Source organism: Solanum dulcamara, chromosome 9 (genome assembly GCF_947179165.1).
Source record: "Solanum dulcamara chromosome 9, daSolDulc1.2, whole genome shotgun sequence".
Taxonomy (NCBI): domain Eukaryota; kingdom Viridiplantae; phylum Streptophyta; class Magnoliopsida; order Solanales; family Solanaceae; genus Solanum; species Solanum dulcamara.
The window spans coordinates 25,311,672-25,335,107 of NC_077245.1; the positions used below are offsets into that span (position 1 = coordinate 25,311,672).

At 36.3% G+C, this 23,436-nt stretch overlaps 1 protein-coding gene across 10 annotated transcripts; it reads right to left on the reverse strand.

Moving 5' to 3' along the window:
- Nucleotides 1-13,465: 13,465 nt before the first annotated feature.
- LOC129902511 (protein WHAT'S THIS FACTOR 9, mitochondrial) lies at nucleotides 13,466-22,773 on the reverse strand. Of its 10 annotated transcripts, XM_055977794.1 has the most exons (7): nucleotides 21,295-22,773; nucleotides 20,948-21,182; nucleotides 19,886-20,145; nucleotides 17,438-17,491; nucleotides 16,629-16,768; nucleotides 14,654-14,872; nucleotides 13,466-13,895 (listed from the first exon to the last, which is right to left on the reverse strand). In XM_055977794.1, exon 1 carries the CDS (start codon nucleotides 22,675-22,677, stop codon nucleotides 21,469-21,471), a length of 1,209 nt encoding a protein of 402 aa, XP_055833769.1. In that variant the 5' UTR covers nucleotides 22,678-22,773; the 3' UTR covers nucleotides 13,466-13,895; nucleotides 14,654-14,872; nucleotides 16,629-16,768; nucleotides 17,438-17,491; nucleotides 19,886-20,145; nucleotides 20,948-21,182; nucleotides 21,295-21,468. The 10 variants fall into 10 exon arrangements, with proteins under 10 accessions (XP_055833769.1, XP_055833775.1, XP_055833771.1 ...); XM_055977800.1 differs by lacking the exon at nucleotides 19,886-20,145 and having other exon boundaries at nucleotides 16,571-16,683; XM_055977796.1 differs by lacking the exon at nucleotides 19,886-20,145.
- Nucleotides 22,774-23,436: the final 663 nt, after the last annotated feature.

Below are 23,436 nucleotides of genomic sequence, written 5' to 3' on the forward strand. Positions count from 1 at the left end.
TGGCGCATCGCGCTACTGTAGCGCCAAGTCGATTAGGCATAAAAATCCTGCAATCCAATAGTGGCGCATCGCGCCAGGGACCAAAATACTGAGGCTATTTTGTGGCGCGATAGTGGCGCATCGCGCCCTTACAGCGCCAAGCCCAAGTTTTCTGGGTTCTGGAAAATAGGCTTGAAAAACCCTGCTACCTAATAGTGGCGCGCCGCGCCAGGGACCAAAATACTGAGGCATGTTCCTGGCACGATAGTGGCGTATCGCGCCACTGCGGCACCAAGCCCAGATTCCCAGCAGTTGCAACCCAGGCCTAAAATTCCTGCCGTGCTAGTTCGCCTTAGGATCGTCATATCTTTTAACTACGAACTCCAAAAATTACATTCTTGGTGGTATTGGAAAAAAGACTCGACGACCTTTAATTTTATAGGTCGTGGGCCACCCAGATTGTCGTCTTTCAAAAGATAAGATCGTTAGAAGTTGACCCTTCATACGAACTCCTTCGATAACTTACCCAAGACAAACCCTTTTGGACTTAGCTTGGTCCTAGGGGTCCTTTGTGACCCCGCATCACCTCTAACACTTTTAAATCCTCGGGAACTCATCTTAACTTATGCATATACCCCACAATACTCGAGTTCGACCCTACCCAATACAAGAAAGGTTCGAATCTTAGGGAAAAATTTTGAGGGGTGTTACAGATTCTATCAAACTTATTAGCCACATAAGGGGTCACGAATGACAAGGTGGAACCTAGGTCAAATAAAGCATAACAATCAAAAGAAAAGACTCAAAGCATACCAGTGACGACATCTGGTGAATTCTCTCAATCATGGCGATTAGCCATAGTATATAGGTGGTTTGAGCCTCGCTCGTACCTATAGTGGTACCTCTCTGATTACCTTGAGTTGGGGGTGCTGCAGTAGAGGATTGGGCTCTATCGCCCTACATTGGACACTTCCACTGATAATAGCCTATCTTACCACATTTGTAGCAACCATTACTTCTATCTCGGTATTCTCTCAAGTAGAGTTTGCCACATTTAGTACAAGGTGGCTTTCCCTTCAAACCTGGAGACACACTATATTGGGATTGAGAACCCTAGGCTCCGAAGTTCTGGTGGCTCTATGCCTTCTGGTCACTCTTATGGCTGGGGGCAGGTGTACTTGTTGTCGACTAAGCATAGTTAGAAGATCATTTCTGGAAGGACCTGTTGCCCTTACCTTATCTCTGCTTATTCTCATGCCCAGCTGATTTGACCTTCTTGCTCAAGTGCTCTTCTCTATTTTTCTTCTTATAATCCTCAGTCTGCTTGCATACACCATCAACATAGAAATATCTATATCAAAAATCAGTAATGATTCCTTACACTCTTTGTTCACGTGCTTCCCCAGGTCGGAGACAAACTTTCTCATCTTTGATCTCATATCTGGGATCATCTCCGGATCATATCTGGATAGCTGGATGAACTGCAGACTACACTCCTTAACTGTCATACCCTCTTATTTCAAATTCACAAACTCTTTTAGTTTTTCTTCCCTCAATTCTCTAGGAAACAAGTGATCAAGCAATGCTCCCTCAAACTCATCCCTAGTAGCAAGCTCAGCATCATCACCACGACTCTCCTCCCACTATTATACTAGACATTAGAAACATCCTTGAGCTGATAAGAAACCAACTCAACCCATTCAATCTCAATAGCATCAATTTCTTTCACTATTTTCCACATATTATTAATAAAGTTCTAGGGGTCCTCTTCAGCCTTAGCACCCATGAAAACTGGTAGGTTTATTCTCGAGAAGTCTCTAATCCTCGTAGATGCAGATGGCTCTTGCGAACTAGAGCTAGGAGTTGGTGAACTCTGGCTACCATTCTGGGCAGCTACTAGTTGAGTGAGCATAGTCATTGCTCCTAAAAAATTAGCCTCTAAAGTCGGTGCAGGTTGAGTAGTAGGCACTTGGGTTTCCTCCGCAGATTGGGCAGGTCAACCTATAGTTCTCACTCTAGGAGGTGGGGGCATCTCAAACTTAGGGATCTCAGTGCTGGCTGCATTCCTCTAATTGGTTGTACATTTTGGAGGCCTTATCTGCAAACATATAACGCTCAAATTAGGAAGGGACTTTTAGAGTTAAGCTCTTTCGCATGAACTCAGAATATGAAAAAGTGAAATAATTCCTAATATCCTATAGCCTCCTGATTATAAGTGTGGTGCATAATACACCCATAAGCAAGACTCTACTATACACAACTTCATAGACTCCCTAGGACTCTTGAACTCTATGCTCTGATACCAAGTTTGTCACACCCCGAGAGGGTATCCTAGGCATGACCAACACTTAAACCATTACTTGTCCCCAAGCAAACCGTTTGGTTCAATCACACATTCAATCACTCAGAGGAAGACTCAACATCAATTTAAAAGACATTCAAGTGGGCTAACCAAATCAACATTTCGAGAAGAATAATGTATTTAAAATAAATCTCAATCAACTCCATATCATATGGATAGTTTTCAAAACCAAAACATCTATTAGACATTATCATTTATCTGTCTATGAAGCCTCTAATACTATTCAGAAGGTGCCAATGATAAGTCCATGGCTACCCAAAAAGAAATACTTTAAAGAAAAGATAACTAATCCAAAGTGCCTTCGATGAAAGAAAGACTCACCAACTCTGAAAGTATAAGTGATCGTCAATGATGCACCTGTTGAGGATCTCTAAAACATATATCTGCATCATGAAATGATGCAGGACAAATGGCGTCAGTACATGGAATGTACGAGTACATAAAATAGCAGAAAAGAGAAACAGTCAACAAATACTTAACTCAAGCTCATCAATCAACTCAAGGGATATGCAAAAATTTAGATTTTAGCAAATGTTTCTTAAATCGACTCAATTATCTACAATCTCAATCTAACAATCCTATAATACAAGATCATATCCTAATTGGGAGTTTCTCTAACCGACAACCATCATCTATGAGCTGGTGATGTACAACGAAGTGGTGTTGTTGCCACACCTGTCCAATACCTTGCCAGAGTAAAAAACAAATCACTATCATTGGATCCACAATCAATCAAAGTCCATTATTTTGGGAGTTAAGAGGTTTAACCCTCCATCCTATGCTGGCGACGTAGTTCATGGGAATTGAGTTATATCTACACTTTTACCTAATTCGGTATTCAATACTCCTCCCAAGACTCAATATGCTCATAAGACTCAAATCAATCAGTTTATACAAATCAATCCATCTAGTCACGTTGGACTCTAATCAACACAATCATCACTTCTTTCAATTAGACAATCTTTTCAAGACTCATTCATGACTCATTAGAACTCCAATCAACAATCATTTAGACTTCTACTATCCAACTCATATGCTCATTCAACATTCACAATCAAACATTTAGACTCAATCATTGTGTAATATATTAAAAGTTAATACTCAAATAGGGTTCATGTAGGGAGAAACATAATTATCTATATTAAGTGTTTAATTCATGAAAACTATTAATCATGCAAAGTTATGCCAAAATATAATAGGATTTAAGAGATCTTTCAAAGATTCATTCAGAGGAGACTTATATCACTTATTACTCAACCAATCGTATACTTAGGGCACATGGAAGAACTTAATCCATGATTTAGTTATCCTTACATACCTGGACACGAAGAGCAATCAAGAACTCAAAAACCCTTCTTGAAGAACTTGAACCCTAACCTTTCTCCTTTTCTTAAATCTTCGCTCTCAAACAATCTAAGTATTAATGAGAGCATTATGCGTACAAAGTACTAATAAGGGACTTATAATTTAGTCCTAAAATATCAGGGTTTTAGACTAAGAGAGGTGGGAAAATACCAATATACCCTTGCTAAAAATCCTACAACAGTTGCCTATGAATCGTCATTACGACTCATAGAAACTTCTATGGGTCATCATCTTCAGTCGTGGAACTAGGTTGAAAAATATTGGGGTCTACGACTCGTGTCTACAAGTCATCAATAACTCGATGAGTTGTAGACTCAACTCGTCCTACAATTTTCTGAATTTCCTGAGAAACTGTGTCTCTAAACTTTTCATACGAGTTATTATTATGACTCGTAGACTCTTTGATGGGTCGTCACCTTGACCCGTATGAGTGATATTCAGGGTCTGAAATTTGGCTAAGTATCAGGTGTTTCATGTTTCTACAAATCATTTCTATGACTCGTGATCCTATCTACGGTTCATCCTGTCAACTTGTAACCAAAGTAACGAGACTTGTGTTTTCAAAACTTAAGCAAGGACTCTCTACGACTCATTCCTACGAGTCATCAACATACTTACGAGTCATAAGGTGACTCATAATTCTTCTTCACACTTGATCAAATTCTTTCTCTTTAGTCCTAACACCATGAGTTCATCCTACGATCCATAGAATCTTCTATGAGTCGTAGGTTGACTCATAGCAATTGGTACAGTCCATTTTCCTCGACTTCTCTCATCGTCATCGAGCTAGTTTAGGTTAGAACAACACGGGGTGTTACATTTATGATATTGGATTTTATGAAATACCATGTATGATTTATGAAAGTTATGAAGTATGATTCAAGTATGTTTTCAAGAAAAAACCATGAATTATGAATGGTTTCTCACAATATGTAAGAAATTATGTTTTAGATGCTTAGAAAGATAACTATCTATATGTTCATGTTATGATCATGGTTTTCAAGAAGCAATTCTTGTGATGTATTTTATTATGTGGATTGGTTGATGATTGCCTTTCTTAATGACTATGATTTACATATTCCATTGGGATTAACTTAGACCGAGAAAATTTTATGGTAGGGATCCATAAGGGAACCCTAGTAGCAACCCTTAGTTCCAAAACTACATGCCACTATAATTGCCTTGGTGTCCTAGATAGTGGATCCACATACATCCCATGTTCATGTTTATATGGAGTTTACCTTGGCAAGTAGCCTCTCACTTCTCGATGTGAGAGTTACATCGGATTCCATGTTATAGCTCACATGGTCTTAAATAACGATTAAGATTAATATCCCACATATGTATATGCTTTCTTATAAGATCTTATGTAGCTTTATGATGCATTTGACCCTACATAAACGTTTTCAAATATTTTCAAGATTTACTTCATGTTTTCAAGTTATTTGGTCATGCATCACATGTTCATATTGATTATGTCTGATTATTATTGTTCATGCATATTTCTCACATACTTAGTATATTCCATGTAATAACACATACTTTTGCCTATATTGTATTATAATGTAAGGTCCGATGATCACTCTGCGTATCCCGCTCGTGGATAGATATTTGGAGTTTACTATTCCCTTGTTGGTGAGTCTTCATGTTTCAAGGACGCAATACTTATGATTTTCATAATGTTCCTTATGACTTTCCTTCCTATGTTTTGATGAGCTAGAAACTTGTTTTATGCCCAATCGAGACTAGTAGAGGCATGTTAGATTTGTTGTGTCTATGTTGTCCCGTTCATTCAGAGATTTTAGCTTGACTTCTGTTGTGTTGAGATTTTCTTATTGAGACTTCTATTCCTCATTCATGTTCTATCGTATTGCCTTATTTACCTTATGTATGCTCATATATAATATGCTAAGAGGCTTGGTTGGGTCTCTCGAGATCATAATCGTCGTGTCATATCTAGGGCCTAGTTTGGGTCGTGACATATACCCATCCATAGGTTTTACAAGTGCCCATGAAAAGAGAGGTTTCTGATTCCTGGGGAAGGGTGGTTCACGGATCAGTCTACGAGTCATGAAAGATTCCACATCCCATGTAGGGGTCAGTGAGTCCTCCATTGAAAATTTCCCAAGTTGATCTCAGGTCCAGGGATCCCTTAACAGCCCGTGGTTCTTTTCACGGTCCGTGAAAGGGTTCGTAAAAAACTCTTTTTTGCAACTTTAGTTCTTCTAATTTTTTTCCAAGGTATGATATGGTCTTAAGAACTTTGGGAGTGTTACAACCTACACTATTGAAAAAGACCTTCTCATCAGAAAATAATTTCCCACTTTCATCAATTATTGATAAGCACAAAATATTGCATAGAGAAACTGTGGGTATGTTGCAATAGAAATGTATAGCACATTTGATGATCAAATTAAGGCATCATATATAAAAAAGAATAAATCAGAAAAGCCTAGAAGCAACACAAATAACAGTATAGAAGCTCAAGAATACGTACGATTCATGTTCCTCAATAGTAGACTTTGTGTTGTAGTTATAAGCAGATATTTTGCCCAGATGGAAATAATAATTTTGTAATAACTCATAACTTAACGTATGTTTGTGACTCGTAAACATAGATGCATCGGTGAGATATCGGGAGAATATTGTTGTAAATGGTTAATAATACCAGGTAATCCTTATATAAAGTCATTTGGAGCGTCACACTAAAGTTATAGGCCAAAGAGATCATTAAAGAAAAGGTTCCAATTTAAAGGGTCATTGTGGAGGAATATTTCAAATGATCTCATTTATCATCTAACTTTGAACGATCCTATATCCTAATATATAAGGAGTTAGAGGTCCTAAGATCTATTAAATGAAAGTAGTTTCCAGCAAAATAAAGCGCTCGTCAATACGACTTCGGAGTAAAAAATTATGTGCATTCTACGATGGATACGTGCACTGTCCAATCTTATGGAACATGTGGCACTTTAGTAAATTCGGCCAAAAGTTATGTTTTCATATTGAAACTAAGGGATTTCATTTCATATGTTTGCAAAACATCTTAGGTTCTGTTCTAAAGAGTTCTTTTCATCCTTTCTTCATACTACATCAAGGGTTCTTCATCTCCAATCTTCCCACGCTTAAAGTAAGTTGATTTCTTCAAGAATAAAGTGTCCTCCTCTCCATAGACCATAAGATATACTTAGCCAAGTATTTTCTTGAAGGAAAAAGGTAATGTTCTTGAAGAATAAAAAGGGCAAGATTGCTTTACTTGGTCATAGAGGTATGACTCCTCGTCTATCTCCATAAATATGATTCTAAAAGGCATTTTAAGTTTAATTTAAGGGTAGGACACGGGACGGTGATAGAAAGTTGTGATTCCATATTTGTAATTGATGTACTTTGTGAGAAGGGAGTATGTAGAAGGATGTATTGGTTGTTGTAATGGAGGCTTTGATTGTATTGTATTGGGATAACAAGTTCGTTACGATAAAATGGAAGCCTAGGTCTAAAAAAATATGACTTTTATAGTTCTTCTAAGCTTTTTGCTTGCCAAGTGTTTGATGAAATGCCTAAACTTCTAAGAATATTTTGTAGTTGTTTACATGAGATCCTATTATTGTCATTGATGGTAGAGTTCTCTACCAACTTAAACTATGAGCTTGTAAGGGAATTTGGCATTATTTGACAACGAACTCACGCGATAGTATTTGGAATCCATGAGTTTGAGTTTATATGTATATTTTGAATGATTAAGTATATGGTTCTTTGTGGAGTAAGGATTGGGGAGTAATATTCACCTCATAGGGAGGTCATGAGTTCACTTGAAGGTAAAGAAAGAAAAGGGTGTGGCAATACACCATTTATCTATCATAATGTTGAGTTTGTCGCTCCTGAACTGTTATAGTGTTTTTAGCCTTGTTGTGCTTCTTAATTAGATTCTTTTTGAAGTAAGTATTAGGGAGTGATATTGACCTCATAGTGTCATGACCCAACCCCGTAGGCCATGACGGGTGTCCAAACTGGACACTCGCATATACCCCTGCTAACTATAAGTAGACTTGTCCCCTGTTTGGGTTATAATGTATCAACAGGCACGATAACATATAAGCTGACGAGGCCATCGTAACGTATAGGAACAATTGTACAAACATACATATACAACCCACATACATGTTTACACAACCCACATACATGTCCACCGACCTCTAAGAGTAAGAACAGTAATATAAGGCGGGACAGGGCCCCCGCCGTTCTCGTAAACAGATAAATATATACATCGAGGGTTGGTACCAAAATCTAGGCTCCGACATAATAGAGCACTTCTTAATTGCTGAGTGGGACTTCTACGCTGACGGATCCCCAAAGTGTGTACCTGTACATGCGGGCATGAAATGCAGACCCCAAGAAAGAGGGGTCAGTACGACATATGTACTGAGTATACAAAGCATAAGTGGAAGCATATCTGAAATAGAGAGAGTCAGGGGGATAAACATGTTACTTAAGAAAATATTGTACCTTGTGAATCATGAAAACATGCATGCTCATATTATACAATATAGTCGACCCTTTTAGAGACTCGGTGAATCATAACTGTAGGACCATCATAGGGCCCGGTGCCATCACCACCTTATGACATCACATCATCATCACATATATATATACATATATACCCGGCCCTCTAGTGAGGGACTCGGTGAGTTGATTATGTCATTGCATTATCATGTCTTCATATAGCGTACCCGGCCCTTGGATGAGGGACTCGGTGGATAATGCAGTAAACTACGCACGATTACGTACCCAGCCCGAGACTCGATGAAAGAAGAGTTATAGTATACATGAGTAGAGTAGTGAGTAACCATATGCAATTTAAAACGTTATCAAAGACTTAATGAAGTAATAAAGATGAATTGTCATTTGAAAATCAAGATGATAGTCATATCAATCATCCCTCAAATATCACTATTGATTATATCAAAAGAGCCTTAGAAATCAAAGGCATGAATCAAGATGATACAAAATAACTCATAAAAGTCAAGGACATTAACTATCGGAGAATATTTAAGAATAGAAATCATGAATCACCCTCGAGACTTATGAATAGAATTACCCCTAAAGCTCATATTAATCCTTACTTAATTCTAAGACATGCCAAAAGAAAAAAGGGACGACTTTACATACTCTCTACTTTCCCTCATGTAGTCGTCATATACATGTGTCGAGGAACGTACGGCCAGATCCTTAGATAGTAACATATGCCAAGGAACGTTCAGTCCGATCCTTATATAATAACATATACCGAGGAACGTTCCGCCCGATCCTTATATAGTAACATATGCCATACCTGTCCCATCAAGGGACTCAGTACCATAAACCTCTCATCATAACATCATAACTTATGTCAAGGACATATCAAGAGAAAAGAAGGGTAGCCTTACATACTTATGCCAAAAACATGTCAAGAGAAAGAAGGTAGCTTCACATACCTCTTATGGATTACCCTTCACCACTTTCACCTCATCGTCTTTTGAACCTATTTAACATGAAAGCAATACTAAGGTTAATAATCTTTCACTTTCCAATTTCCAACTCTACAACCAAGTATCCATAGGAATCATTTCCCTATCCATTTCCCTCGACTAGTTCATTACTAGTTCCGAAGTTACCAGAAATCGGGCAGCATCTCCCCTATAACTTGCCCTATCCAACTGCTAATCTTAGAAGACATATTACCAACAACAACCAGCATCTATATATACAATCAAATCACCTCAACATTACTCAATACAACTCCAAACAACTAGCTCAAAACTACGATACCAAAATAGAGTTTTTAACCTTTATTTCGTAAAACCTTTAACAATACGAAATGGAGGGTCATGTGGCTGAAACCAGCAGTACCCACACCCCTTTTAGAACACTTTTCATCCCTTCAACACGCAATCCAACCAGCTGCAACCGCAGCACCACAATCACAACACTCTACTCGACTTCGATTTGACTATAACAACTTCAATTTAGTTTATTTCTAACGTCAAGCATCCTTATATAATTTTTCCACTTCCAGCCTTATTTAAGACATGTAATATACTGCATAACAATATCATAAACTCCACTTTGAAAGAGAAAACCTTACCTTGCCCGAAACTCGCCAAAACTTGCCAAAACTCGCCTCGAAAGTTCTCCTAGCGTGGCTGAAACTTCGTGGCTATTTGATATCCTTTTAGTGATGCTCCAAACCATAAATTTACATTACTAACACCTTCATACCCTCTTTATATAACCTAGATAATTAATTCATGGAACGAAATCGGAGAACTTACCTTTTTTATTCTCCCAAAATCCGTAGCTCTCTTCTCTCTAGCTTAAGGTTTCTCTTCTTTTTTTCTCTAGAATTTTTGGATAAGAATGAAACTTATAGGATAAAGATGAACTAAAAGTCATAAAACATATATATATAGGCCACCTTAGGGGATGACACATGTCAACCCCTAGGGGTGACACGTGTCAACCCCTAGGGGTAACATATGTCAACCCTAAGTGGTGACACATGTCAAGACCTCATTGGGACAACGCACCATGCCTCCACTCATGGACTGCCACATGGCGGTGGGGCCCACCCCCTTGCTTCAACTGCTACCACGTGTCACTTCTAGCTGCTACCACGTGGCGCTCTCTCTTGCTGCCATATGGTACTCTCTTTTTCTCCTTGTGGGTTCGTAATCTCGTCTTACTTTACGAACCTATGTAATCCTTGCTACGTAAGCTTGGTATGAACTCAAGTAGCTTAAGAATGTAAGATTTTCAAGTTGGTAGCTTACGTAAGTACGTCGAGTCCTATGACTCATTACTTGGCCTCCAACTCCTTCTGAATTCTTATAATCATATTTCCAATCTTCCCTACTATGGGGTGTCACATTCTTCCTTCTTTAGAGTTGTTTGATAGCGTTATAGATTATTCCGCTCACATGGTGACTCCCAAGAAGCTTAAGAACCTTTCAAGAAACTTAAGAGCCTTTCAAGAAACTTAAAAAGCTTAAGAACCTTTCAAGGTACAAAAGTACGGGGTATAACACATAGGTAGGTCATGATCTCACTTGGAAAGTAAATAAAGAGAAGGGTGTGGCAGCACACCATTTATCTATCATAATTGTTGAGCTTGTGCTCATGAACTGTTATATTATAGATAAAAATGTCAGCAAAGGAGTTTGACGACACGACGTAAGATAGTATATTCCGAAGTAAGGTATGTAAAGTTAAATCAACTTTCGCCATTAAGGTACGACTAGAGTCGCATGTTCCTAATATAAATGTCATATGAGATTACATCATGAAGTATTCCTATTTTGTAAATCTTCTCATGTTGGAGGTATAAACCTATAGAGTTATAGTACTTTAGTCACAAAAGTCATATGTTTCACGCCACCGTATGTATCTTTAGTTGAAACTCTTAGAAGTTACAGGATACATGTGTATCATAAATTTAAAAGAAGCAGTTGGCAATAGTTTATTCATATGTATATAGATCACATAAATATATGATTCTTAAGCTAAAAAAATACTCGATAATTAAATCACGAGTATATGATTCATGAGTTACTTATTACAAGCCTTTATATGTAAATTGAGATTATAATCTACATTGCAATGTGGGGTGGGTATTTTTAGACCTACTACATGTGACACTATTCTGCGCACAGAATTTAGGTAGAGTTAGTTGGAATTTTCCGTCGAAGATTCACCTAACTTATATGGACCTGCAGTCAGACTATACAGGAGCCTCGGGGGCCATACCTTAATAGATCTTGTTACCTAGACTATGAGATTTCACGCATGGACATGACGGTGAGCTACAGATGTTATACGGGTGTCACTGATCGCCGACAGTAGGTCGTCATTGACTTCCTGACAACTAGTTTTACGAAGAGCAAATAAGCTATATAACGAAGTAAAGATGTCACTTAGGCAAATAATAGGAATTTTATATATAAATGAATAAGGCATAAACTGTTAGATGGGGACCCTCGAATGTAGTTATAGTTCCAATTTTGGATTATTTCTCCTGCATCCATATGCTGAGATTTGCCTATCTTGATATCTGATTCATTTGAGTATTCGTATATGTCTACTTGTTATTCAGTCTACTTTACGTACTGGTACATGTTTTATATGTATCGGCGTCTCTATTTTTGGGGCGCTACATTTTTATCAATGCAAGCTCAGGTACTCAGGACATCAGACATTTTCAATAGACCAGGGACTTCCAGCTTGCCAATTGGTAAGCTCCACCTCTATCTGGAGCTATCAGATATCTAGAGCCTATATTTTGCTAAGTATTTTCATATGTTAAAGTGGATAGGTCGGGGTCCTTTCCCAACAAGTTATCAGATTCTTAATTACAGACTCTTTAGAGGCTTCTTAGACATAATTTTGTTTCAATTGTAAAGTAGCCCTGTTGGGCCTATTTATTACTTATGTTTTAGTATGTGTCTTGGTATATATTCTGTTGCTTATGATCTACATCCCTAGTATGATTTTAAAACATATATTAGCACGTTCTCGTATAAGTCCTTGATGTTCGCCCCTTTCTAGTTGGGGGGCATGAAAAATTGTTCTCAAAACAGTTCTCTAAAATGACAGTTCTAGCTCCAACTATGATTTAATAGAGGAAAGATATATCATCTCAGATGAATTCAGTTTATAGTTTGGATCTTCATTAGCATAGATTGAATATATATGCAAGAAGGATATATAAGAGGAGAAATGACGTTGACAATGGATTTAATAAAACTTGTTGCCTGTTTACAACAAATGTTGTTTGTATATAAAAATAGTTTTGAAAGAAAACTAACATTTATAATCATAAACATCACAAAATAGAGGAACTTGATGTCATGATGGTTTAGTATTATTTGTAAAAATTCCTGAGGACAATTATGTTAATAACCACACTGATTCTTCAATTGGGTCATTGTAAAGGAAAATATAAGAAAACAAATGAATGAGCTCACAGGATTTTGGAAGCTGAATTTCAGTGCGTGAGATTTCGATAAAGCGAGCAGAAAAAAAAGGAGTCCTCAGCACATTAGTCAACTATCCCAACAATTCAATTTTCAATCTCTGTTGAAAGGGCATAATCACTATAGACCTCACAATTGCCCATCACCTCTCAAAGGAGCCTCCATATCATAAACATCAATACAGAGAGCGAGTTTAGAGCTAAAGTATAGAGTGATCGAATTCAGACTACAATGTTTGTTAATTCATTCATAACCTCTAGCAATCTATATATATATTCATAAACAAACACAATTCAATTTCATAAAATGTGAACTCTTTATTGGATTAGTCAGTAATCTGTTATTTTCTTGAGAATAAATATATAAGTATAGAAAAAGATCGCATATATGTAATGACTACATAAACCTTCACACCAGATGTTTGAAGAGAACTAGTTGCAAAATTTGAAAGAACATACTTGGATTTCTGAAGACTTATGAGTCGATTCACTGTTGTTGGAAAAGAAATGGAAGAATTGATGCTTCTAGAATTATATGTTTCAAGTGTTTGTGTGTAGAAAATGAGTTGAAAATCATGCGTTTGGAGTGCGAACAATAGAAGATGGATAGGTTTAGAGGTACAATAGAGTGTATTTGTTGGCTTAAAATTACTTTTTTGCCCTTGATCGTCCCTAGCTTCACGCTCCTATATAGTAGAAATTGTGGCAATAGCCGCAAAGCAGAAAGAAATCAAACTAATTTAATCTAATGACATCCAATTCAACTATAAAGATGAAAAGCATTATGCACCTCAACTTGATTAAAGTCGCCCAAAAATAGCATACATCAATTGATTTTGCAGATTATAGAGTCCTCTCCTATTAAGTTTTTTCACTTCTACTTGGGCAACTTTATTGCTGATATGATAAATATACTAATGCATACACATTTGTTTATACAAATAAATGTTTAAGTTCACACATACTTTGGATCTAAACTATACCTTTTACTTATATAAAGCAGTATATGTGAAACTTAAGCCACCGCTACATGAGTTTATGAAGCTTCTCATGTGCTGACAGCCTATTTCCACCTTGGTAACTCTTTTACATGGTTCAGCTCACAGAAAAGACAACTTCCGATTCTCCACATTAACAAATGACACATGCCTCCTTTTGACAGCTGAAAAATTCGAAGCTTTTCACCTAAATATATCACACAACTTCTTGAACAAACTGGATATTAATAATGTAAAACACATGTTAATTAAGATACAATTTTCAAAAGGTAAAATCACAAGTCATAGCTCTTCAACCACAACAACACAATATGCAGGTTTCTTCTGGTGTTGCAACTCTTGCATACTATTTAGATTTAGATGGACCACAATGAGAATTTTAATCATTTTCAGCTAGTCCAAAGACAAGCAATACGATAAAAAAGGACATAAATTAGCTATCAGGATAGTGGCCTTGAATATTTAGCTATACCACAAAATGCCAATATAAAGATACAGTATCAAGATAACTTTTCTCAGGTGTTTACAGCTTATTAAGGGCATAATTCTAATGTGTACGATATAATTTGTAAGATTTGGGTCTTACTGTCACAGGTACAATATAAAGATACAGTATCAGGATAACTTTTCTTGGGTGTTGCAGCTTATTAAGAGTGCTTCAATTGTTGAGCATGAGGTAAGAGTAAGATCGCAAACATACAGCTAAAAGGGCAATGATAACCTGTCCAACTGCCATCAGATTGCCACAATTTTTGTTACTTTTTCATTCTTCTAAACTCAATGTCATAATATGAACGATAAATCATGTAAGTATTAAAATAGATGAATCAAACACAAAAACATAAGAAAAATGGTAGGTGAAGTAAACCTTGAACTTGGTCAATGCATTAACGTGAAAAAAGACAATATTTAACTCATTAACCTACTAATTTAATCAAAACTTACTTATGGTCTTGGCTATCTGGCTCTCCACCAGTTCCCACTTTGCAGTACTTTTATCTCCAGTGTCAAGATATGTCTTTTTGAGGTGACCCGTACATTTGTTGGGAGAGATCAATGCATAATCAAAGCTCACTATTTGGCTTATGCCAACCTAGAAATCTTCACTTTACTGCCCCTGGTACTTTGTACCTAAATGGAGTTCTTGCTGAGCTTCGAAGCTAACTGCAGCTCAATACAAATGCAATTCCTAATTAATAATGTGCACAGAAGATAGAAGAAGATAGCAACATCTAAATTAGAAAAGTTAATCCTTCCTACAACTTCATTTTATCATCATCAGATTTCTTGATACAGCTGGTACTAAGTTATGATGGCAATATGCAGAGGACCAACATATGTTCAATCACACATTTCAAATAGTAATTATGTCGCTTAGGTTAGTATTAGTTTATATGCAAGAGTTCAATAACCTATTCACATCTTTCATCTATGTTTTCCAACCAGCACAGTCAAAGAATGACAATGTCATCCTTTGGCGGTTCCATTTAGTTTTAATCTGTTGGAATCTTAGTTCTTCTCCCTCTATCTTCATGGTTATGTTAATTTCTCTACCCCTTGGTGCAGATATAATTCTAGACCTGACCACATATGTGGAAATCTAGCTTATTTTTCTATGCTCTTGTTGGTAGCAGAGTTGTTGCTTCAATGTACTATAAATAAGAAATTACTTCTAAGAGTAGCAACTATCAGTACAAGAAAAAAACAATTCTAGGCACCTTTTTGGTATTGATCAATAACTACACCTCAGTCCCAAACTAGTTGGGTCATCTATATGGATCATCATTGATCATGTTTCTCTATTAAAATTCATTTCAGGCCAACATTATACACAGATAAGCACTGCAAATCTCCGTATTTTGTTTTTTATTGTTTATTTTTGATGAAGCATACATATCCATATATTTTCAATAGCATAAAAATCTGACATAAGACTACAGTATACCCTAGAAAGCATAACACCTGAAATAAATGTACTAACACTAATAAAACATATTCCAAAATATTTTTATCATTTATATAGATCTTTTTCTTCCCTTGTGCCCTATCTTTCGCAAGTTTGCATGGATTCCAAGAAATTGAAAGTCTTTCAGGACAATTTTTTTGGATGTAATTTTAAGTATACCTTCTCCTCTTTTAACACCTTCACTCACCATGGTCTCACACCAACAAATTGGTGCAGCCGGAGGTCAATAGAATATATGACCAAACCATCTCAAGCAACCTTCTATCACTGTATCACGAGGTAATTACACCTGTTGTAGAATGTTGTCATATTTTATCTGTCTAATCTTTCATGACCACGCATCCATCTTTGCACCTGCATCTCCGTGCACTCATCTTGTGGATGTGTTGGACTTCAATGGCCAAACATTCACTCACATACAACATTGATGGTCACCCCCACATAACATTGATGGTCTTATAACTATTCTATTGAACGTACTTATCAGAACAAAAAATGCCTAGGCATCTTCGTGGCATTAATCAAAACAAAAAATATATATTTTAGGTATCTCTATTGTGCGGTCTCATTAATCAGATAATGGTTGTTGAGGTAACTGATCAAAAGTCAAACGAAATTGAGTACATGCTCCACAAAAATATGACAAAATTGACTTAAGTTGATAAACTTGACCAAATTCAACCCCAAAATATAAGTTGTACATGATACAACACACTTTTTTCCAGCAATATGAAGTAGAGAGGTTATCGATTGCCAACAAAGAATGCAATGAACATAAAAAAGATTACACCAAATAACTTGTCAAAATAAAAAGCTCAAGACCAGACACAAATACTAAAATAGAAAAAAATGGAGAAAGTTAATTTGAAAAAGTTAATATTGAAGGAAAAACCTACCAGAACTGAGAGCTCAGTTTGAGTGAGTGAAGAATGAAGAGAAGAATAGAATGCTCACATTTTCCACTGCTTTTGCCACCTTTCCATCGTCCTCACTGCAACTGCAACTTGCCCTGTTAACAAACGACAGAGGTCCTTTGTTATGTACCTTTTGTTGGTTGCCCAATGGTAGATGATGATCTTGAAGTTACAAAAAACCTACAAGAAAAGAAAGAAAAAAGTATTCAGAACTTTTTAGGAAGCTGGTGAAGCATCTTTGTTGCATCCAATATAAATTCAAAAACCAAAATGATACATGTTATACTAAAAAGAAAACTAAAACAAAAAGCATACAAAGAGAATACAAAGCAGGCCAGTACTGTAGTTATGATTTTTAGATTTTAAGCTTTGAAATTACACATAATTAAATCCTATTATTAGGAGAGTATATCAATTGCCGCGCTATCAAACTCCCGTAATGATAAAGAATTGGAGTTATTGGACAGAGAAAAAGGGCAATAAACTCAATAATATTGTTCTCTTAAAGAATCACACATCTTTTGTACAGTTGGGGAGAAGTAGGGGTGGGAGCTACAGATAGAGATAGATGGAGAATTGTCCCAGCCTGTATTTGGTGGACTGTTTGGAAAGAAAGAAATGCTAGGTGTTTTGAGAGCAAGCACTGTGATCTTCAAAAGATCAAACTAAATTGTATCAGGCTTTTTTGCTTCTGGTGCAAACAGATGTATTTAGAGGACACTGAATCCATTATAGATATCCTAGGTTCATGTTAGGATTCAGATTATGTTTTCTTACTTTTTAACAAGCTATAAATATGGTTTTCAGTGCAACCAATGTACTGGTTCAATGGATATACACAAATGTTACCTTCTCAAAAAAAAATGTTGACTTGGAATGTTACTATCGCCAATTCATCACTATCTGCCAGATACAAAAATGGAAAATTTGATCAGTAATATTGTTACTTAATGTAAATGAATGAAAGACAGAACCAAAGAGACAAATACTTATATTGGAGAATTAGGTTTTCTAGAGTCAAAGACATCAAATATTCTATAAAAGTAAAAACATTGTCTTGCCTAGATTATGTAGCAACTTTCAAACAAAGAGAAAGAGTGAAGGATCAAAAACACACCTAAAGAATCTCGATTTTTTGAGTTTCCTACCTGAACTATCATCAACTATTTAGCAAAACGCACCTCAACTATAAGTTGTTCCCTTTTCCTACTTGAAATATCCCATTGTTTAAGTGTGTTATGGGAACAATTGATGTGATAGATTAGATATGAAACTCGAAACACTGAGATACTTTAAGTATGTTTTTGATCCTTCACTCAAAAACACATAGTCATTAGGACAATCAAAATATAATTTTGATCATAAACAGGTCGTGGAACTCTTGCAGAATGTTATTTGTATAAACTTGGATGGAAATCTCTTCCAAGTAAACAACATTGAGGGAAAGCATATTTTACAATGGCAAGATTGCATGATTTGAGTTTTTCAGATCAGCAAATGTTGGTTCATTAGACTTCTAAGGTAACATTTTAAACCTCAATACATTTTTGGTCAGGAGGGTATACAAATGAAGAAGGATCTCTTAGTAATTTGGTGATAAAATGATATAACGACTAAATGAATTTTTGCAGCTATCTATAGGGTAGAAGGCTAGTAGGGGTGAAGGTTAGTGGAGGTTTAGCATGTTATGTTGTGTATCATGTTTCTATTGTCACACTATTTTATGGTTGTTATTGTTTCTTCCTTGTAGACTTTATAAGTGTTTTGCTGATTAGCTGTCATGCTTTCTTCATTGTAGACTCATTTTTTTCTTTTTTTTTTACTTGGGTTTGAGGCACTTGAGCCGAGGGTCTTTCGGAAACAGCCTCTCTACCTTCTCGAGGTAGTGGTAAGGTCTGCGTACACTTTACCCGCCCCGGACCCCACTTAGTGGGATTTCACTGGGTATATTGTTGTTGTTGTTTTATCTATACCACAAGAAATAAAAAGAAGTAGTTAAGTGAAGTATAAATATAATAACGAAGAGGGGACCTAAAAGATGAGAAAGTTTAGCCATTCAAAGTCAATACCATTTTGATGCCACAAAACTACCAAAACATGTTGAGAGGTGTATAAAATCTACAACCTGCTAATAAGATTCATTCAAATGCAGATCTTCCGAAATGATTTCTGAGGAGATAGAAAATGGTTCAAAAAAGACAGCTCTATTCTCAGGCTATACATGTCATCTTCCAAAAATACTCTTGCCAATGCTGGGATCTCTTAGGTATTTGCTACATGCCTCAAACTCGTGATGAATCATTTGAATACCAAATAACTTATATTGTTTCCTTCTTCAGATGCTTTCAAAGGGATGAGCGAGTTGATGTTCATCCCGAAATTGTTTATACAACGAGAAGATAAGGTAATAACACGATTGTCAAAGTTACTATGTCTAAATTAGTGTTTGAGAATCAAAAAGCAATCAGAAACTTCACAACTATTTAGGATATATTCAAATTTCATCTTAACATTCTTAATAGAAAAAAGTAATGAAGAGAACTAACCACAATATTTTTCTTACTGTAAAGGAGAAAATCAAAAAACAAATTTGTGAGTTCACATAATTTTTTGAGCTAGTTTTAGTGCGTGAGATTGATGTTGTGATTTTGCTTTCATTAAGTCGAGTGTTTATCGGAAACAAACTCACTATCTAACAATTTAGAGTTAAGGTCCGCGTACACTCTACCCTTCCTAAATCCCATTTGTGGGACTATACTGGGTATGTTGTTGTTTGTCTGCACTTGTGGGACTATACTGGGTATGTTGTTGTTTGTCTATTGTTGTTAGGTTTTATTGCATGAGATCTCCACAGAGGGAGCAGAAGAAGAGCGCTCAATTCGATTTCAATCTATGTTGAAAGGGCATAATCATTATAGACCTAACAATTGTCTATCTCTCCTGGAAGGAATTTTGATATCATAGACATTTATACAGAGAAGGAGTGACACAGAGAATGAAGAGCTATAGTACAGAGTAACTGGATCCAGACTATAATGTTGGATAACCTTTAGCAATCATTATGGGCATACTTAATGATAAGAGAAACGGTTCAATTCCAGAAAGTGTGAACTCAAACCAGTCAGTAATCTGTTATTTTCTTACATAAACCTTCACATCACCCATGAATTTCAGCCATAAAATTGGGAAAGAGAATTAGACAGAATAACATAGACATCAGCCAGGAAATTGAGTCATAAAATTCAAGTCTGTAGAAAATTGAAAGAAATTTGTAGCAAAATTTGAAAGAAAATATACCTGGAATTCTGAAGAGTTGTGAAGAATCCACATGTTTCGTTGTTGTTGGAACAACAAGAGGGACGGAAGAACTTGGTCATCCTTTGTATCACTCTTCTATATAGTAGAAATTGAAATTTTGGGCTTGAAATGGTCTATGCCAAAAAGTACCATGGACTTCTTGTTATCTTGGCATAAACTGGAATTATCCAAATTGTCCAGGAGCATTTGGAAGACAATTCCAGCGGTGATTTGGTGGGTCATATGGGGAGAGAGGAATGCTAGCGTTTTTGAAGACAAGAAGAACAACATTATTAATCTTAAGCTTAAGTGTATACATCCATGCTTAATTTTTGGTTCAACAAAGTTCCCAGTTATGTTTTAGATCCAGAGGCGATTGTTGACTTTCTTAGCTCTTATACACACATTGCAAAGTTCTCTTCTATATGTACTTTTCATCAGCATCTCCTTAATGCTAGTTTTTTGCCATACGTCGATAAAATACTTACTTTACCAATCAAAATAAATAAACAAATATTTGCCAAAAACATAAGAAGTGCTTTTTAGTACTGAAAGAACTTATATCTCAAATGCATCAGCCTAATGTAATACATCCTTAGCTTGATATTGAAGCTAAATATTCTCTGTGGATGATAAGATTCTTAGTTAAAATCATTTCAAATCCTCTTGAAATGTGCGTGGGGCATAAAATATATACTTCATTTTGGTTTCCAAACGATTGTGAGTCTAAAGCAATCTAAACTTTCCTGTGTCCATTTCCGGGACATCTTAAAAGGTATTTTATTTCCACATATGTTCAGATTCATTCATGGGACCTGAAAATCTAAATTAATGAAAAAGAATGAATGATGCGTCATGGATATAACTTGTTGACAATAGAGAAAGGAATAAATGATGTATCATGGAGATAACTTGGTGACAACACTGACATAAACTATCACATACACTGTCTGAAAGAACAACATGAACATAGTATCTGACAGAATCTCAAAGCCTTAAACCAGCCTCTAGAAACTAAAATTAGATAAATGAACTTCCTCGCAAAAGGTAAACAACCCTTACCATCACATTTAGGTGACACCACAGAGTCAGTTGCCGCAAGAGTTCCAGTTGAATACTTCTTACAGAATAGAAGTCCATAAATAATACTCATTGAGACATGCCCAAGGGCATTCCGTGTGCGGTTCTCTGAAATGATGCCATGAAGGAAGTGATTCACACTCTCAGCTCATCTTTCAATTGCATTAGTTAACTCCCTCTCTTCTTGATATAAAATGGCTGTCTTCTTTGATTTGTTCTGAATAAGTAAATTAAGGAACAGATCATAAGCAAAGATTGGGGAGAACTTCCTCAAAATTAGGAAGAACTTCTCCGCAAATTTAGATGAGAAATGAGAATGTCAAACTTACATCCAATCACCTCTCAGCTTCTAGCTTCAACAGTACTTTTTAAAGGACCTCTATCTAATTTTATTCGTATACTAAGAGCATATCCAATCTACTTCCACGTGTTTCTAAGAGGCTCAAATAGTCAATCCAATCACCTCTCAGCTTATGACTTCAACATTCTTGAAATACCTTTATCTACTCTGCTTCATGTTCTAAACACATACCAGAATCTGAGCCTATATCAGAGTAATATCTAGTTCCAGAGGTCTCACCAACAAAACTACTTGTCAACTCCTCTTCTTCTGGACCTTGGTTAGTGTCTTTATATAACCCTCTACTACGATCTAGAAAACCTTGTTTCATCATGTTCGCGAATTTCTCCCTTATATGAACAAGGGGATGCTTCTCAATCAGTTGATTGCGCTCATAAGCCTCTCTAAGGACGATTGTCTGCGTGTCACCCTTCATAGAAATGTAAAAAATCCCCGGATGCCGCTCAAAGACCTTTGTGAACTTCTGAGGCAATTCCAATGGCTTACGAAGATTGCTAACGTTGTTTCTCTCAGTTTTCTTTTGTAAGGTGAGGTGCAAAAGCTCATGAAACACTCCAACTATCCTCTTCTCTGACACATCTGTCCTTGGGTCCAAATGAGAAGCATCTACATAAGGAGAAGTATAAGGCAGCTTTTGCCATTCCTCCAACCATTTCATGCATTTTCTCTTTAACCCAAAACCCCTGGTGAATCCAATAGGAAACATCAAGGTCCCATTTTCCTTTTTAGAATTTGCCTCCAAATGGGAAACAGCTAATTTTTTATCCCATGCTAAAAGATTCAGACCCACACGACCATCAGGAAGGTCCACCAAATTAAAGAGCTCAGGATATTTTATAATGAATGAAGTAGCACAATCATGTGGCAAGCCTAAATCCCATTTTAGCTGATCAACTGTCTGAAAAGGAAGCATCCTCTTGTTGGTCATCATCAAAAGCTTTCTCAGCCTATTAACAATATCTGTGCTGCACTGGCGGAGAACGTTAACTTGTTCATGATGAAACTCTAAAGTCTCAGGAGTTAATTTGAACCACGGAACAGGAGTGCCAGCACTATCACGAATAAAAAACTCCTGAAAAATATTCGGGTATCGCCTAAGGAAAGTGGAAACTTTCAAGTCGTGAGGGAGGCCAAGGTGCCGATGCTTTCTTTGGAGATGGTAAATAGGAAGACCATAAGTAGATTGTGAGGCAATGATGGAAACTAGTGTAGTTCCTGCCTTTAGTTGTGTACCTCCAGATACTACAGAATCCAAGACACTATCTTTAACCCATTTTAGCTTTACATTGACAAGAGTACGTTTCTGATGGTAAGTCAATATGGAACCTTGTTTTACTAATATCCTCAACATTTCAGTATAAGGCTACTATTAGAATATAAATATAGAAGATTGTAGCATCTAGGGAATAGATTAAAAATTCTTATCCAAATTAGAACGAATGAAAGGGAGTACCAATTTGGCTCTGGAAATCATCAATTGCTGTGGACTGCTTGTTGCCAGACGCTGGAAATAGTAAAGCGGATTTCAGGTAGCAGAGTTGCAGCAGTTGGGGAAGTGCTTGAATGGCTCTTTAATTTTTGTTTAAACAAATTGGGGAAGACCACTTGAGTTTCTCATTTTCTTTTTGGATTTAGACTCAATGTATTAAATAACCTTATTTATGAGTTATAACATATATTTTATAATTATCATTTTAAATAATTATGAATGTCCATTATATCTTTTTTATGTCTATAAAAGCCGTTGTAATTTAAATGGAAAATACACACAATAACTAACGGAAAATAAAGTTTCCTATTTCATTTCTCTATACTATTTTTCCTTTTTTTTTGGGTTTTCTTTTGTGATACTAATTTGATTTTAGTATTTACTTTATAACACGTTATCAGCACGAGACTCTATCGTCTCAAAGTTTGAAGGCTACATTTGAAGGCTAAGGTAATATTATTTTCATTCTATTTATTATGGCTAATTTTACTAAACTTGAGTGCGTTGCCCTTTATAATTCGGGTAAGAACTATCTTTCATGAGTACTAGATGTTGAAATCCATTTGGATGCAATGGATCCGGAGATACCATCAATTGAAAACAAAACATCAAAATAAGACC